Source organism: Diadema antillarum, unplaced genomic scaffold, assembly GCF_040938485.1.
Source record: "Diadema antillarum isolate AM-2024a unplaced genomic scaffold, OU_Dant_1.0 seq00000768_RagTag, whole genome shotgun sequence".
In the NCBI taxonomy this organism is placed as follows: Eukaryota; Metazoa; Echinodermata; class Echinoidea; order Diadematoida; family Diadematidae; genus Diadema; species Diadema antillarum.
Window position 1 is genome coordinate 1,959,983 of NW_027271658.1, and position 16,724 is coordinate 1,976,706.

A 16,724-nucleotide genomic window follows, 5' to 3' on the forward strand; every position below is an offset into this window, starting at 1 on the left:
TTGACCTAGTCACACACACACACACAAAATTTAAATTATTTGCCACATGTGCAAAAGTTGCAGCAAGGTTCAGGACATGCTACAGATTAAAGTAAGCATAAAACATAAGGGACACATAGCTTTTTTCACATCCCATGAGCACTAGTACTTCCTTGGTTGTTGGAATATTTTTAGTACCATGTTGAGATGACATAAATGTACAAACACGTCCTAACTTGTACTATCACAAATGTACTCAAGGATTGAACAAATGCACTCTCACATACACACACAATGCCTATGAATTATGAGGAAGGTAAAATGTAACATTATTTGGTGACCTGCACTGAGCTATTCATTCCATATACCATAATTACAAATACAAATACCTCAACTGGAGATTTTTATCCTTTTAAGGTTTACAAAAAGGGAATGTGACTATTCAGATAAATTGTAGTCAGTATATCCCTGTGGAGGTTTTTGTCTTTTCTAAGATTAACAAGGCAAATGTGAAATTGTGAAGAAAAGAAGTTTCACCTGCATAGCCAGTCTCTGGAGCTTTGCCTGCTCCTGAACCTCTTTGATGTCATCTACAGCAAGACCAACCTGTCAGAGAGGACCATTAGAATAACCAAGATGGGTGATTGTGTATGAATTCCTATATGGTGATTCCTTACCTGGCACAAAAAGTAGGAAACTTGACACTTTGATTACTTACATTTCTGTTTTGAATACAAGAATAATATGTCTGGTATCATCATAACCTCATAAATAATTTTCTTTCCCACACTACTATATTTGACATGCTTTGTTCAGTGGGGCATGTGCAGGCAGCATGAATGTCAAAAAGGGAAAAAGAAAATGTTGCCAAAATATTGAAGTGATATTTTTGTTTGAGTTATATCAGATGATGGTTGGACAAATCAATTATTTGAATTCAACTTCATAACCATTCACCAAGTGAACTAGAGCTTTGAAAAGACATCTGGACATTGCAGACACAGGGGGAATCATTTCTATTCTTGTGTTAATCATTGGCTGGAAGGAGGGTGGGTTATCACACATTTAATCATCTGAAGACAGTAACACATAGAGGACACTTTTTTTCCTTAAGTGTCAATGATTGTTAAAAGCAAAGGATGTACCCTGTCAATGAACAGTATCCAAAATAATGCCCATATTTACTAAAGGTAACAGAGGGGAAATAGAAAATTATATATTTACTTCTTTCATGTCCGTATCAGCAAACTGGAAAGATAGTATTTGGCCATATGTATGAGTATGTGACTAGTAAGGAAATTCTCAAAACTGAGAAGATTTTGTCCCACATTATTCCAATTTTTCTGCAGTTTTACACACAATGGACGATGTCATACAAAATATTGATAAGGGATCACTAGGACCCCGTTTACAGTGCAAGGCTCTGCCGCGGCCGAGCCGCGGCCGAGTCTACCTTCATTTCAGTGTAAACGCGCAAAAGGCCAAATGCGAGGCCAAAATTGGCCTCGCATTTGGCCTCGCTCTGGAGGTGGTCTCGGCCGCGGCCGAGCCCGGCCCTTTCTCAGTGTAAACGCAAACTGGGCCAAATGCGTGGCAAATTTTAGTCTGGCTTCCAAACCCTCTGCCTGTATCTTTTGCTATTCAGGATATAACCCCCCCCCCCCCCCCCCCAATGTCGAAAACTAGTATAGTTTAAGGTGGTTTTGTCCTGCAAAGGATTTTTTCCTTCAGCAAAGGCCTTTGCCCTTACAGCGATTTTGTCGCCACAGAATTCAGTTGGCAAAGGGTCTGAAAACCAGACAATACCAAATTGCGTTTGTTTACAAGCAGAGCGCCACAACGACAAAATATTGAAAGGTTTGAATCAGAAGCATGGCCGAGCCCGGCAGTGTAAACGGACAAAATTGCGGGGCTCGGCCTCGCAATTGAGGCTGGGCTCGGCCACGGTTCGGCCCAGCCCCGCACTGTAAATGGGGTCTCACAGGTATGGTCATGCTAGACCTAGACTAAAAATGTTGGTATGGCGACTGGTATGCCTCCGCCACAATGCATGACTCTCCCAATAGGTGTATAATACAATGTCTTCACAATGTGAGATGACAGTTTCACATAACTGGCAAAATACTGAAATGACAGGTTTGCTAGAAATGTCTTGAATGTTCACTTTCCTTGAACTAGGGTTGCTATAATTATCTAAGAGTACAGGTACATGTATTTGGAGAATTGAGGATTTTAATTCACTTTTGACCGACCCTTTTATAAGTTTATGCATTGAGTAATTTTCAAGGCATGAAGAAAAAGTGTAATTGCAGTATAGAATAAAGTTGTTTTTTTTTTGCATTTTAGTCTGGCATTTGACCCTTAATGTTTGACCTTGACCTTCTGGCAGGAAATCTCCATTAGGTAATACATGTATATATTAAGTTTTAAAAAAATAATCCTGCAAGCATTGCATATACTAGTATATGAGGAAAAGAGTGAAATTTTGAGGAGTTGACCTTGACCTTGACTATTGGCACATGACCCCTAAATTCCCTAGATAATCCCTGCCAGTCAGTACACGCGTATGTAACAAGTTCCATGAAGATACATTGAACCATTTGCAAGAAAAGTGAAATTGTATCATGTTCACTTGACCTTTGACCTTTGACCTCATGACATGAAACTCTCTCTGGAGAATCTTTACCCAGTAGTACATGTCTACACTAAGTTTCAAGAAAATACCTTCAGGCATTGCATAGATGTTGGGAAAATAGCAACATTTTTAGCATTTGAACTTGACTATTTGACCTTTGACCTCTTGCCAATTTCACTAAACAAGGCAAGTGCCAAATTGTGTCTCACCCATTCGCGTACAAGGAATTAATATTTTTTATAACCCCCAGAAGTTAATTGACCCACTTATGACCTTTGACCTTGTGGTGACCTTCAACACCCCAAGGGACATTTACCATCCAAGTTTGGTCACAAACGGACAAAGGGATCAAAAGTAATGAGCCATAATCGAAATGCGCCATAAAAACTTAACATTGGGCCCTAAAAATTTGTTGACCCCTTTCTGTGACCTTTGACCTTGTGACGACCTTCACCTCCCCAAGGGACATCTTCCATCCAAGTTTGGTCACAAACGGACAAAAGGATCAAAAGTTATGAGCCATAAACAAAATGCGCCCTAAAAGTTTGTTGACCCCTGTCTGTGACCTTTGACCTTGTGGTAACCTTCAACATCCCAAGAGACATCTACCATCACCCAAGTTTGATTGCCGTTGTAGCAACATGTGCTGAGTTACGTGTGATAAGAGTCTTGCAAGTAAACTTTAACGTATGACCTCAAATGACCTTTGACCTTATCGTGTGACCTCTTACGGCACCATAACATGAAGGTACCCCCAGTGCATCCATCACCCAAGTTTGATTGCCATTTTAGCAACATGTGTCGAGTTACGTGTGATAAGAGAGTCTTACAAGTAAACTTAACGTATGACCTCAAATGAACTTTGACCTTATCCTGTGACCTCCAACGGCACCATAACATGAAGGTACCCCTAGTGCATCTATGACCCAAGTTAGGTTGTAATCCAAGCAACTTATGTGAAGTTATTTGTCAAAAGAGAGTCTTGCAGGTAAACTTTAACATAGAAAAGAGTCTTGCACATACTCTTTAAAGGGACTGGGGAGGAGTGTTGGAACCCAAAATGCAAAAGTGCTATTTCATGAAGTGAAACAGGCAAAAACAAGGACCAATGCCTATGAAAGGACTAAGCAATGAAAAAGAATCGATGAAAAATACGGCATTATGAAGATATCTATGATTTTTTGAAGAGCGTTACATGTAACGCTCTTCAAAATCACGGGGGGTCGGCTTAGAGGCTCTCCGTTCAAGTGTTGTTTTTGCCTCCCTCTTTTGTCCGATTTTGGCACAGCGTTAATGTATTGCCTTCTCCTAGGCGAAAAGCAAGCCCAAGATATCGCCGCGATTGCGAGGCGAAACCCGGGTGCCTGTTCACTGGCTAGCGAGCGTTATCGGTGCATTTCCCGGGATCCGCCCGGCAGCTAGCTAGCACGGGTCCGCTTGAACTCTGATCTGCTGGCTGCGTATAAATACCATCCCCACTAACAATGGAGCCGCAGGAGGAGAGCGAGAGATCTGTCTACAAGAAGAGGAAGACCATGAAAACCAGTGACAGAGTATGGAGATGGTGACAGAAAAATAAAATGTAGAGTTCCAATTCCCCTCAAGACACTAGAAGATAAGGGGCTGAACGACAGAGATGTCATTTCACTTCGGCTGGATCGGTAATAAATTTGTGAAACTCGGAAGACCCTTATGGGGAGTTCAGTGTGAGTAGGACCTATAACAACTGTTACAGTGTTAGTGTTGTTAGTGTAACATTAATTGATAGAGATGTCACTTAGAGGATCTACACACACTATTGGCCTACTATTTAGTAACACTGATAGTAGGCCTAGATTAGTAATTTTGTTAGGTGTCCTATCCCCTATGCCACACCCTAACATTTTTCTATTAAACTAAAAGATATACTTATAGGCCTATCAGAGTTTGCCTGAGATTTTACTCACATATGTGGAGAAAGGCTACATGCAGATTCACAAAAAGGTGTATTCAGAATGCGATTGAGGTATGGTAGGTATCCTAGACCTATGTATTTTGAGACCCATAATTTAATGACATGAAAGTAGAATAGGGCAACATAATCCAGAATACGGTAAAATAGGAATTCGCGTATCTACATGCAAAACACTTTATTAGCGTGCCATTTCTTAATGTGAACAGCGATTTATGTGTAATTAATAGAGAAGCACATTTCAAAAAGGAGAAATGTTGAGCCAAATTTGGGATGTCATTCATAGGCAAAAAAATTTCCAGTTATGGTAACTAGGCCTATACACAGCCCAGTCGCTGTACGTACGTAGCGACAGGATTCGCACAGTGTACTTACAGCGTGTGGTCGGGCTACAGCTATAAAATGGCAGAGAAAAAGGGCCTCGGACTAGGAGTGGTAGACGCTGTAAGTACGCTGTGCGAATCCTGTCGCTATGTACCTACGTACAGCAACTGGGCTGTGTATAGTTACCATAACTGGAAATTTTTTTGCCTATGAATGACATCCCAAATTTGGCTCAATATTTCTCCTTTTTGAAATGTGCTTCTCTATTACACATAAATCGCTGTTCACAGTAAGAAATGGCACGCTATTTGTGTTTTGCATGAAAATATGCGAATTCCTATTTTACCGTATTCTGGATTATGTTGCCCTATTCTACCTTCATGTCAAATTATGGGTCTCAAAATGTCGAAATAAGAAAGTTACGACACTCATCAGAACTGACGTTTGTTACAAATTGGCGATAGGCGAGAAATCCAATTTTACGAAACGACACTGAATGAATGAAAGTGTCAGCGAATCTGGTAACTCTCGGTTTTTACAAAATACTTTGTGGAGACTCAACTGTGTATATGTTGTCATCACAGCTATGATCGGACCAAAAACGTGAATTCACATGTTTGGTAAGGTACCTTGTTATTGTCTCCGGTACACATGGCATTGCAAAAATGTTGATTGAAGTGTATCTATTGTGCGTACATAAGTGGCTAATGGCGTATATGCATTGTAGCGCAGTTCACTCAGTCTCTATAGTGTAGTGGTTAATGGTGTATGCTTTGTAGCGCAGTAGGTGCTAATTGTTGAGAAAGGTCTGTCAGATATTATTGTGCGTATCTTTTGTAGGGCAACAGCCAGCATCGCATTCAAGGACCATCCTGACTAGGCAGCTCAGTGAAGCCAGTGACAGCCCCTCTGGTCAGTTGAGACCAGCCCTCCTAGCTAACCAGCTTGATGAAGCCAGTGACATTCCCTCTCGTCAGTTTCGACCAGCTACAATGTAGCCTATACCCGGCTTGGTGAAGCCAGTGATGTCCCCTCTCATCAGTCGAGACCAGCCCTCCCAGCTTGATGAAGCCAGTGACATCCCCTCTTGCCCATTGAGACCAGCCCTTCCGTCGGTACAAAAGGTTTGTACAAACTAACTTTAATTACCTGGTACTATTTTAATACACCTAGATCCAACAACTGTTTTGAACCTGCAAATGAAAGTTAATGTTGATATTTAGTACACAAAACATCAATAAATTGTTAGATAACTCTGTGTTCTCAAACGATGCTGTTCTTATTCTTGCTGTAATTTAACTTATAACATTTTTTTTTAAAACCCAAAGCTGTGGTAGTGGTTAATAAGATTATGGTTGTCTTGATCATTACTTTAAGGGTTACAAGTTACATAGTTTGTACATTGCAGCCACATATAGGCCTACTATATGATTGTATGTGGAATTATACAGACCCCCAAATCCCTTGCATGTGGCTGGATTGAAAGACATCATAGGCCCGATGTGAGGTTGTATACACAACATATAAATAAATAGGGCCTACTTTGTAGATGGGTAATTCCATGAAGTTGGGGCAGTGTCCATGTATGTAGCATCGTGATATTGACAAAATACATGTCAGCATAACTCAATATCAATTATGCTATACATTTATTGTTTGTAGGCTTTACATTTGCATTGAGGCCACACATTTTCCTGGAAATTTTGTGCCATTCAGACTCAATTTTAATGAAGTTATTAAACAATATGTAACACTGTGTCCTGGAGCATCGTGACGTGTCCACGTAGCATCGTGATATTTTAAAATTTGGTCCCAAGAGACAAATTATGGCAATGAGCTTGACCAAAATTTGATGCAATATGCATATTTACAAGGTATGAATAAGATAGCTAAATATCTCAAATTTCCTGTACACAGTTTCAATTTTAAAAGAAAATTACAAAATGTATCACGATGCTATGCGGTGTCCTTTTTTGTGTAAAACTGTGGAAAGGAGAGTTAAGATATTTAGCTATCTGACTAATCTAGTAATTATGCATATTATATCAAATTTTGGTCAAGCTAATTGCCTTAATTTGTCTTTTAGGACCAAATGTTTACTATCACGATGCTACATGGACACGTCACGATGCTACAGGACACCATTACATATCGTTTTAATAATTTCATCAAAATTGAGTCGGAATGGCACAAAATTTCCAGGAAAATGTATGGTCTCAATACAACTGCAAAGCCTATAAACAATACATGTATAGCATAATTAGTATTGAGTTATGCTAAAATGTCACACTTCGTGCCCCAACTTCACAGAATTACCCAGATGCACAATGAGAGGCTGAGGTCATCCCGACGTCATGTGCAGTGTCAACTCATCAAAAATTTGGCTAGGGTCTCTGTAGGTCTTATTTTCCTTTTTGCTATTTAAGTTCTACAGTAGACAGTCTATTTCTAACATATTTCATGGAGTTTTCTCTGTTGCATGTATGTGAGCACTACAAGATAAAGCTACCTGGTAGACTCTACACTGAAATACATGGGATAGCAAGTTCTGTGACTAAATTTACAGATTGGTGAAGAACTAACGGGACTATCCTAATTGTAAGTCAGTGTTAATGCCTTTCATTGTGTCTGATATACAGATGAACTCCAGTCCAGATGCCCCTGTGAAATGGAAAAAGGACAAGTTCATGAATGCCGTTGCCTTCTCCAATTAGTTGTGGAGGAAAATGCTACTCTGAGGAAAGGACTTGGGTCAAATTGAAGTGGATCAAAACCTGGTGAGAGTGCTGACAGATATTGATTTTATCAGAGCCTGGGCAGATGTAAGGAGATAACAGGTTACTGTAAAAGTGGATATTTTAGCGCGACTAATTTTTTGCGGTCGGCGGGGTAAGAAGAGTTTCGCATGTTTATAGTTCCGCGGAATCAAGACATCAACTACTTGAACAAATGGCGAGCAAAAATATTCGCATGCTTTTATTTTTGTGCTAGTTTCGGCTTACGCGAAATGCGTGAAAATTTCAACCAACACCGCAAGAAATTTCCACTTTTACAGTAGATGATGAAGACGTCCCTTTGGCATGCATATTAGGGAATTTTTATGTAAATATCATAAATAAAATGAGCTATTTTCATTGGACTTTCAGCATATAACATAATTGCTTTCATCAGTACTAAACTTGTCATTGCTTGAATGATAGTCTTTAAAGAGAATATTTACTATGTGTATTACTGAATAGTTAATTGAGTCTATATGAGTAGTAAAATAATTTTTCATTGTAAATGTGTAGTAGTTACTTTATTACCAACATTCAGTCATTAGATGAGAGATCAATAGAATGTGCTTGTTGGCCTCTATTGCAGTGGAACAGCTAGCATCACATCCAAGTGCCATCACAGATATCCAGGTTGTTGAAGCCAGTGACACCCCCTCTCGCCAAATAAGACTGCCTCTTCTAGGCTACGCAGCTCGGTGAGACCTGTGACGTCCATCTCGCCAGTGGAAACCAGCCCTCTCTGCCACCAAGCTCAGTGAATCCAGTGACATCCCCTCTCATCAATCAGAACCAGCCCTCCCAACTACTTAGCTCCATGAAGCCAGTGACATCCCCTCTCATGTTCTTCTTTGTGGCTGGCAAATGTTTGAAAACTGAACTTGGATGACTTCAATATCATAATTATGTTGAGTGCATCCAAGTGATGGCAATGATAATAGCTCTGACACCAGTTCTTCCTGTAGGCCTACTGTCAATTTATGCCTTCATTGTGTATTATAGCAAAAGACATGTTAGTAATGAAAAAGCTGCACCTTTGTACCAGGATTGTTGGGGATTCTGATAAATGCACATTGAACATGAATAACATCAATTCCAATCATAGACTACATTCATGTGATGGCAGTGATAACTGATATGACACTACATTTATATCTCTGAACTCTCTATTTCTGTCTTTCCTGTGAGGTAACAACAAACATGTTAGTACTCAAATGTGTGAATCAGAATGAAACAGTGAATTGATTGCCTGGAAAATTTGTTCTTGCCCCATGTAGCAAGTAGGGAAAATAAATCCTGTAAACTCCTAAACTGCATGTGCGTTAAACTGTTACTGGAAACTGAAAGGGCTGCAATATCCAGGCACAAAGTGTTTTGTCCTTTTTTTTTTCATTTGGTCTTTTTTCCCCCTGTGTTTCCCAGGTGTTTCAGAGGTGAAAAACTACAATTACTCCGTTACGATAAAATATTGCATCAGTGTTTTAAAGTGAACTTAAGCAGGGCTGTCATGCACAACAGTGTACATCACTGAAGGGCCTTTCACACATTTCATTATTGCTCTAATTATTATTATTATTACTACTACTACTATCATTACCGACCGCGAATTTAAACACACGCGAAAAAGTCGGCACAGATGGAAACCGCGAAAGTTTCTGTACGCGAAAGAGACTATTATTGTTGTTGTTGCTAATTTTTTATTACTATCATCATCTTCATAATGATTATTATCCTCATCATTTATGTGATCACTGATATCATGCCATGTGTTACATTCAAGTGGCACAGCAGGTCCTACACAGTAGCATTGTCCATCAGCATTTTGGAAGACACTTTTTCAGCACAAAATTTTGTGATAACTCTATCAAATCACATTATTATGAGGACAATATTTTTGTGGTAAATGGAGTTTGTGCCCTTGTAATATTCATTGCATCTATATTTTGTGGCCAAAAAAAAAAAAAGTATGAATTTTGATAAACAAATGTGTTGGAAGTGCTTCAAACAAGATGTTCAGTTTTCATTCACATAGATATAAAAATACATTGTAATATACATTTTGGTAGGTCCCTACATGATGTTCTACTGATATAATTGTATATGCTCAAACCCTAAACCAATTGTGTTTTGACAATGCAATATGTAGAAGGTCTCCACACTGAAATAGTATAGTGTTCTTTGTACTTGAAGTCATTAACCCTGTGACATTGATTCTTGGACTTTCACTTCAATATTTTTTCCCTGCAAATGTGCAAGTTATTTGAAAGTGGTTGCATTTGTAAGGTTCTTTAATTTACATGTTATAGTATTATTATCATAATTGTTCAATATGATAGGAGTATAATGTGTAGATGCCCAAATTGACTAATGACAGAATGCTGAGCAGTTTCTTTTTTCTTTTTTTTTCTGCAAATGATTACCTTACCTGTGTCAATTGGCAATCTTTGCTTTACAACTATTTCTATTATGACATTTTATATTTAAAAGATATAGGCCTACATGCAAGTAGCCAGCACAGATTTGTTATCTCTACATTGTATATCACATCACATTACTGTGAGAGCAGTTTCTAAATACATGTAGCACATTTGCAATTAGAACCTGTGCTCATGATGCAACACCAAATGCAAATATACATGCAAAGATAAAAGAAAATGTAAGGTCAGTGTACCCTGGTACACACAACTTCTAATGTAGGTCCCATGTACACATGCAATTTATATGTGCACATGAAATTTGTATTTATGCATGGTAGTATAACGTAAGTGTAGGGATTTATTTTGAACCTTTTATTATAAGTGTATCCCCCCTTCTGTTATTACAGGTACCACCCCTCTACACATAAATACGTCAACCCACACATACAGTAGTACCGGTATTCACATCCACAGGCATCCACACACCCCACCTACAATTGTATCACAGACACACCACATATCACATGACATTTTCCACTCTTTCACTTCTCACCCATTGTTCCCTGTAATACTGAAATCATGCCTAAATCACCCAAGCCTGCACATCATTTACATATTATTATGAATATTTAGTTTTAACCTTTGTTTCTTTATTTGCATGTTCTGTTATGTTGATTTTGTGTATGCATGAATATTTATGTAACAACCCACATTTACATGTAAACCCATGCCAAATTATGTGAAGAATAAACTGGCTACAAGTTAGTTAGCCAGGGGACTCCTTCCAAGTAACACATGTGTGCTGCCCTAGTTTGCTTTTAGTGTGATGAGTGCTAGAGAGCTAAGTGAACCCTAGCCCTACATAAGTAATGTGTTAGATTTAAATTCACTGAAATATCACAACAAGATATTACCTGTGTATACAGGCCTAATTGTTAAGCATCAATTTACCAATGAGAAAAAAATGTGTTTGGATGATAGAAACCTAATCAGGGTTCTAGATAAAAACTGAGTGAATGTTGTTGACCTATGTGGAAATAATTGACTTGAACAGATTATTCCTTGTGTCTTGATTTTCTCCTTGTATAGGTGAACAAGACATTGCATCATGCATGGTTGCATTGTACAATGTGTATGATAAATAAGAAAATGTATAAGATAGCCTCAGAAATTGTTGGATTGGTTATTAGACTATTACAGGTATCACATTATTCAGTCTAGAAGACTGAAAATGATCAGATTCCCAACATTTTTGTGTGTATCTGTGAAATAATTCCAATTAACCCTATTTATACAGAAAATAGGTAGGCCTAAGCCATACCAATGACCAACTTTCTAACCTAGTATGTGCATGTGTCAATTGTGAAGAAAATCATCCACAATAAATGTTACAACTATTAAAGTCACATGAAATTACGAATACATGACAAGTTGTACCGGTAATAAAAATGAACTATTGGTTAGTTCCAATGCAAGTTTAGATATAACATTGTACCGGATACTTCGAATTCTCTGGCCTACTCGGTACTTGTGTTTCAAATCTTTGAAGAAAAAAAAAATGGGTTTGCCATGAAGATTGCATTGAATTGCATGTACATGTAATAACACAACCCGTTTGTGTTTCATGTAATAATTACATGAATTGTAAATTATTGTAAATTGAGATTTCGTTGATTTTTTTTTTCTACGTAGCCCGACCAGACGCCGTGCGAAGCACGGCAGTTACTGCGTACATGGTACCGACCTAGCGCTGGGCCGGCTGTGTCCGTCCTTACCCGGAAAAGTTTCTATGTACGTACACGCACAGCCCAGTCGCTGTACATATAGCCCGCCCGGCGTCTGGTCGGGCTACGTATTACTGTACCGCATTCACCTATCCCGCTTTCGGTACTTCTCAACGAAGAATCTTGTAATAAATGGAGTTTGATGGCTTTTAGGATACGTAGCCTACCGAGTCTTCCGACGATAGAACTAGCTCTCATAATATCTTGGAAGAAGGACATGTGAATCAGAAAAGGAGGAGTCCTTTGATTTTAGGTTAGCGCTCTCATCAAATGAAAACACGCAAGATCGTACAGCAGCTCGAGCTTAGAAGCACTAGCACTGGACACTGTGTATGATGATGCGAGTTATGGCAAGTGAAGTGCGGCCAGCGCTCGCCGCGCCCATAGGCACAGCCAGCCGTAGAGCTAGCCACACTTGCTCTACGTATAACTACTAGTAGTTCCGCAGCTCACTCGGCATGTTGGCTTGATTTCGCTGTAAGTTGGCTTGATGTTCGCAGTCAACAAGCAGTATTCCGCAATTCAAATACGTATCGCCATCGTATCGAAGGGTCTTTTTCCAGAAAAGTATGTTTTGTTTTTCGCTTTTTAAAACATTTGAGAAGATTCCGATTTCCAAGATATTTTCACACATGTTAAGTTACATATCTACCTTTCATTTTATACCCAAAGCACCTTCTCTTTCGCATGTTTTGCACAACCGAACACTCATCCCCAGTCCCTTTAATATATGACCTTCAATGACCTTTGACATCATCACATGACCTCCGACAACACCATAACATAAAGATACCCCCAGTGCTTCTATCACCTACATGTGGCTGCCATTGCTGTAACAGTTGCCAAGTTATGCATCATAACAGAGTCTTGCAGGTAAACTTGAACATTTGTGACGGACGGACGACGGACAGACGCCATTTAATTTGGATCCCTTAGTCTTGCCTTCACCTGCGGGGGGGGGGGGGGGGGGGGGGGGGCGAGACAAAAACTATTGAACTAATTGCCCCATCATACATCATCCTTGGACCAAGTTTGGTGAAAGTTGCTTCATCCAATTTTGAGTCATCACGTAATAAGATAAATTTTAGGATTTGACCTGAATCTTTGACATTTGACCTCTGTCTGATTTCACTCAAAAACTAATCAAGCAATTGTCCCATCTACATCATCCTTGGACAAAGTTTGGTGAAATTTGCTCGATCCAGTCTTGAGTTATCAAGTAAACGGATACAATTTCATGATTTGACCTTGACCTTTGGCCTTCAGCCGATTTCACCCAAAATCTAATCAAGTAATTGCCCCATCAAACTTTATACTTGGACCAAGTTTGGTAAAATTCCAGAAAATATTACTCAATTTATCGCGTAAACGAATGCGGACAGACGGACAACCTGAAAACATAATGCCTCCAGCACCACTTCGTGGCAGAGGCATTAAAAAGCTTTTTGATAGCATTGTAATGAAAATTCTACTCTATGAATTGCATCTCAATGATATAAGGACTACTGCCAACAAGTGGTTTAAGTCTTATCTATGAATGGAGTATGGTCCAACTATGGAGCAGTTGAATGTGGAATACCACAAGTGTCGGTTCTTAGCCTGTTACTTTTCTCTATATAATGACCTTTGAAAATGTTATCAACAATGTCGGGAAAAGCATAACATGCAATTATAGAACAATAGTTGTGATTGCAGCTAAGGACATGGATGTAAGTGGGAATTCAGAATAGTAATAAAATTGCAAATAAGATAGTTTCGGTTGTTTCATTTTTGAAGTGTGCTGTAAAACTGAATTGAAGTGCATAATTTGACTTGAAAGTACAGTCAACCTCACCTAAGTCAAATCTATTGGGACCGATGAAAACATTTCGACTTATGCGAAATTCGACTTCTGTGGAAGTCAACTTTTTTTCGACTTGCATTTCCTGATGCATTTTCATAATGCAATGTCTTTTCATGTTTTCATTGACCATTAAATTACAGCAGATGGCAGCAATGTGTCGTATTCAGTGCTTTTGTTTTGTTTGAGTTCTAAGAAAGAATCGTGCTCAATTATTGGACTGCGATAAGTGAATATGCGTTTTTTACTTGGTCATGACGCGAATGGCAAAATCCAACATTCATATTTTAGTCTGCAAAAGATCGCCAAAGGAGCGCTGGGGTTCGGAAGCATTGTCAATTGTTTGCGGATATCGATTTTACTCCGACTAGAATTGCATAAAATTTTAAATTTTCTGCAAACCTTTTCCACACACTGGGTCATGATTCGCTTGTGTTTGTTCTTTAAAATGTCTTCAAGCCTCATCAAATGCGCAAGAGTTTCACACGACGTGCGCGATGTTCGCAAATTTTTGTGAAACCCCAAACTGACCCCGAAACTTTGGAGAATGTCTCATGTATGTTTCACGAAATCCGCAAAGTTTTTTTGATCATTTTACAACATAACTGCAATAACTGTTTGCGTACCTTTTGAGACAAATCCGCACCCTTGACGTATGAAATCAAAATCGTACCATAAATTCACACATCAAACAACTTTACATAGTAACAAAAATAAAAAAACAGCAAAGAGTATGAAATATTTCATATTAAAAAATCACAGAATACACTCAGAATGACTCCACAGTACGCTAAAACTATATTTGAAACTCAATAATGTGTGGGCAAACCTGTAAAAAATCAAATGATGTGGGAGTAGGTCCTTAGAAAAACTGTCGGCACACACACACACACAACAGAGAAATGAAAAAGGGAAAGAAAGAGAAATACAGGAAAGAGAAAAGCTTCACTCAAGACATCAATTAAACATTAACATTTCTTCCATGATTATCGAAAAATTTGCGCGGTTTGCATTTCGGTCTCGTGTTCTTTGTGTGTATAAAAAAACGGCACACACGACATTCGCACTTAAGTCATGAGAACTTCGAACAAACTGCACAAAAAATGGTTTTCGCCTTCATTATCAGAACACATTCGCAGAAAAACTTTTCTGAGTGTTGAATTTTGCCATTCACGTCCTTCGCAAATTGTTCGCAGTCCTTCATGAAATCAGCCCTGTATCCCCATGAGCTGTGAATGTTTGTGAGCGTAACAATTTCTTGGGGAATTTCAGCGTTCGTTTACAGTTGCAAATCAAATTGGTAGAAAATTGCAATCAAATTTGTAAGCAGTTTTATTGTCGTAAACAGTTTTCATTGTCCAAAAATTTTGAGCACGTCCAAAATTTCTTTGCTAAAAAAAAAAACTGTTTACAACAATTAAAACTATTGGCGATTTGATTGCAACTGTTATCAAATCCTGACGACACATAAAATTCCCTAGAATTTGCTACGCTCGCAAAATTCGGCTGCTCAGTGAGATAAACCCCTTTTCTCCCTGAGCGGCAAATGTCTGTGAGCATACTAACGAATATTAGGGAATTTTAGGTTTCGCCAGGGTTCGTTAACAGTAGCAATCAAATTCGTAAACAATTGCAATCACATTCACAAACAGTTTTCATTGTCGCAAAATTTCTTTGTGACAAGAAAAACTGTTGGCGAATGTGATTGCTTACGAATTGAATTGCAACTGTTAACGAACTCTGAAATTCCCTAGAATTTGGTACTACACTAGCAAACATTCGCAGCTCAGTGAGATACCCACTTTACCGGTTGCGTCAGTGCCATAACTGACAGTGAGTTTTTTTCCTTCTCCCCACCCCCCCCCCCCCCCATAGCCGAAATTTGACTTATAAATTGTCAACTTGTGAAAGATTATTTTATAGAAATAAGTAAAGAAAATTGGGACATTTCTGGAGCTTCGACTTGGCTGAGTTTTCGACTTAGGCAAGGTCGACTTAGGCGAGGTTGACTGTAAATGATCTTGGCAAGCTGACAGAGGCCCACCATTACGATGTCACTCTTCAGTGTGAATTCATGACTTTGACTTTTTGATGCTTTCATAGTACCCTCCCTCTACAGAACGCCCCTCATGATCCAAAATTTGTACCACAGCTTCTTGAAAGTATCACATTTCTTATCTCATATTGTATTAGGATACTCTATATTGTGTCTAATTGGACAAGTGGTGCAGAACAGAAGTATATAGGAGAAGACAAGGCAAGTGCAGTCATGTGTCTCGCCCACAAACGTACAACACCCTTTTAAAAAAAATTTTGTTCACAACATGGACCAATGGATCAAAAGTTAGGAGTCGTAATTAAATACACAGTACATTGGGTCCTAAAAGTTCATTGACCCCGCCTGTGACCTTTGACCTTGTATTGACCATCAACTCCCAAAGGTACATCTACCATTCACGTTTGGTCACAAATAGACTTATGGATCAAAAGTTATGGTCCATAATCTAAACGCGCCCTAAAAACTGAACATTGGGCCCTAAAAGTTCATTGACTCCTGTCTGTGACCTTTGACCATGTGGTGACCATCAACTCCCCAAGGTACATCTACCATCCAAGTTTGGTCACAAATAGACTTACGGCTCAAAAGGTATGGTCCTTAATCGAAACGCACCCTAAAAACTTAAAATTGGGCCCTAAAAGTTCATTGACCCCTGCCTGTGACTTTTGACCTGGTGGTGACCATCACTCCCAACGGTACATCTACCATCCAAGTTTGGTCACAAATAGACATACAGATCAAAAGATATGGTCCATAATCTAAACGCGCCCTAAAAACTTAACATTGGGCCCTAAAAGTTCATTGACTCCGGTCTGTGACCTTTGACCATGTGGTGACCATCAACTCCCCAAGGTACATCTACCATCCAAGTTTGGTCACAAATAGACTTACGGCTCAAAAGGTATGGTCCTTAATCGAAACGCGCCCTAAAAACTTAACATTGGGCCCTAAAAGTTCATTG

At 39.0% G+C, this 16,724-nt stretch overlaps 1 protein-coding gene and 1 long non-coding RNA gene across 2 annotated transcripts in view; one reads left to right on the plus strand and one right to left on the minus strand.

Moving 5' to 3' along the window:
• The window catches only part of LOC139738779 (transient receptor potential cation channel subfamily A member 1 homolog), a 203,286-nt gene that overhangs the window by 27,802 nt on the left and 158,760 nt on the right, over positions 1-16,724 (minus strand). The window contains 1 exon segment of the mRNA XM_071649416.1: positions 517-585. Within this exon segment, the coding sequence (XP_071505517.1) occupies positions 517-585 (69 nt within the window).
• On the plus strand, positions 5,797-9,214 carry LOC139738778 (uncharacterized). The gene is made up of 3 exons (XR_011711465.1): positions 5,797-6,013; positions 7,529-7,666; positions 8,253-9,214. It is a non-coding gene; the product is annotated as an uncharacterized lncRNA (long non-coding RNA).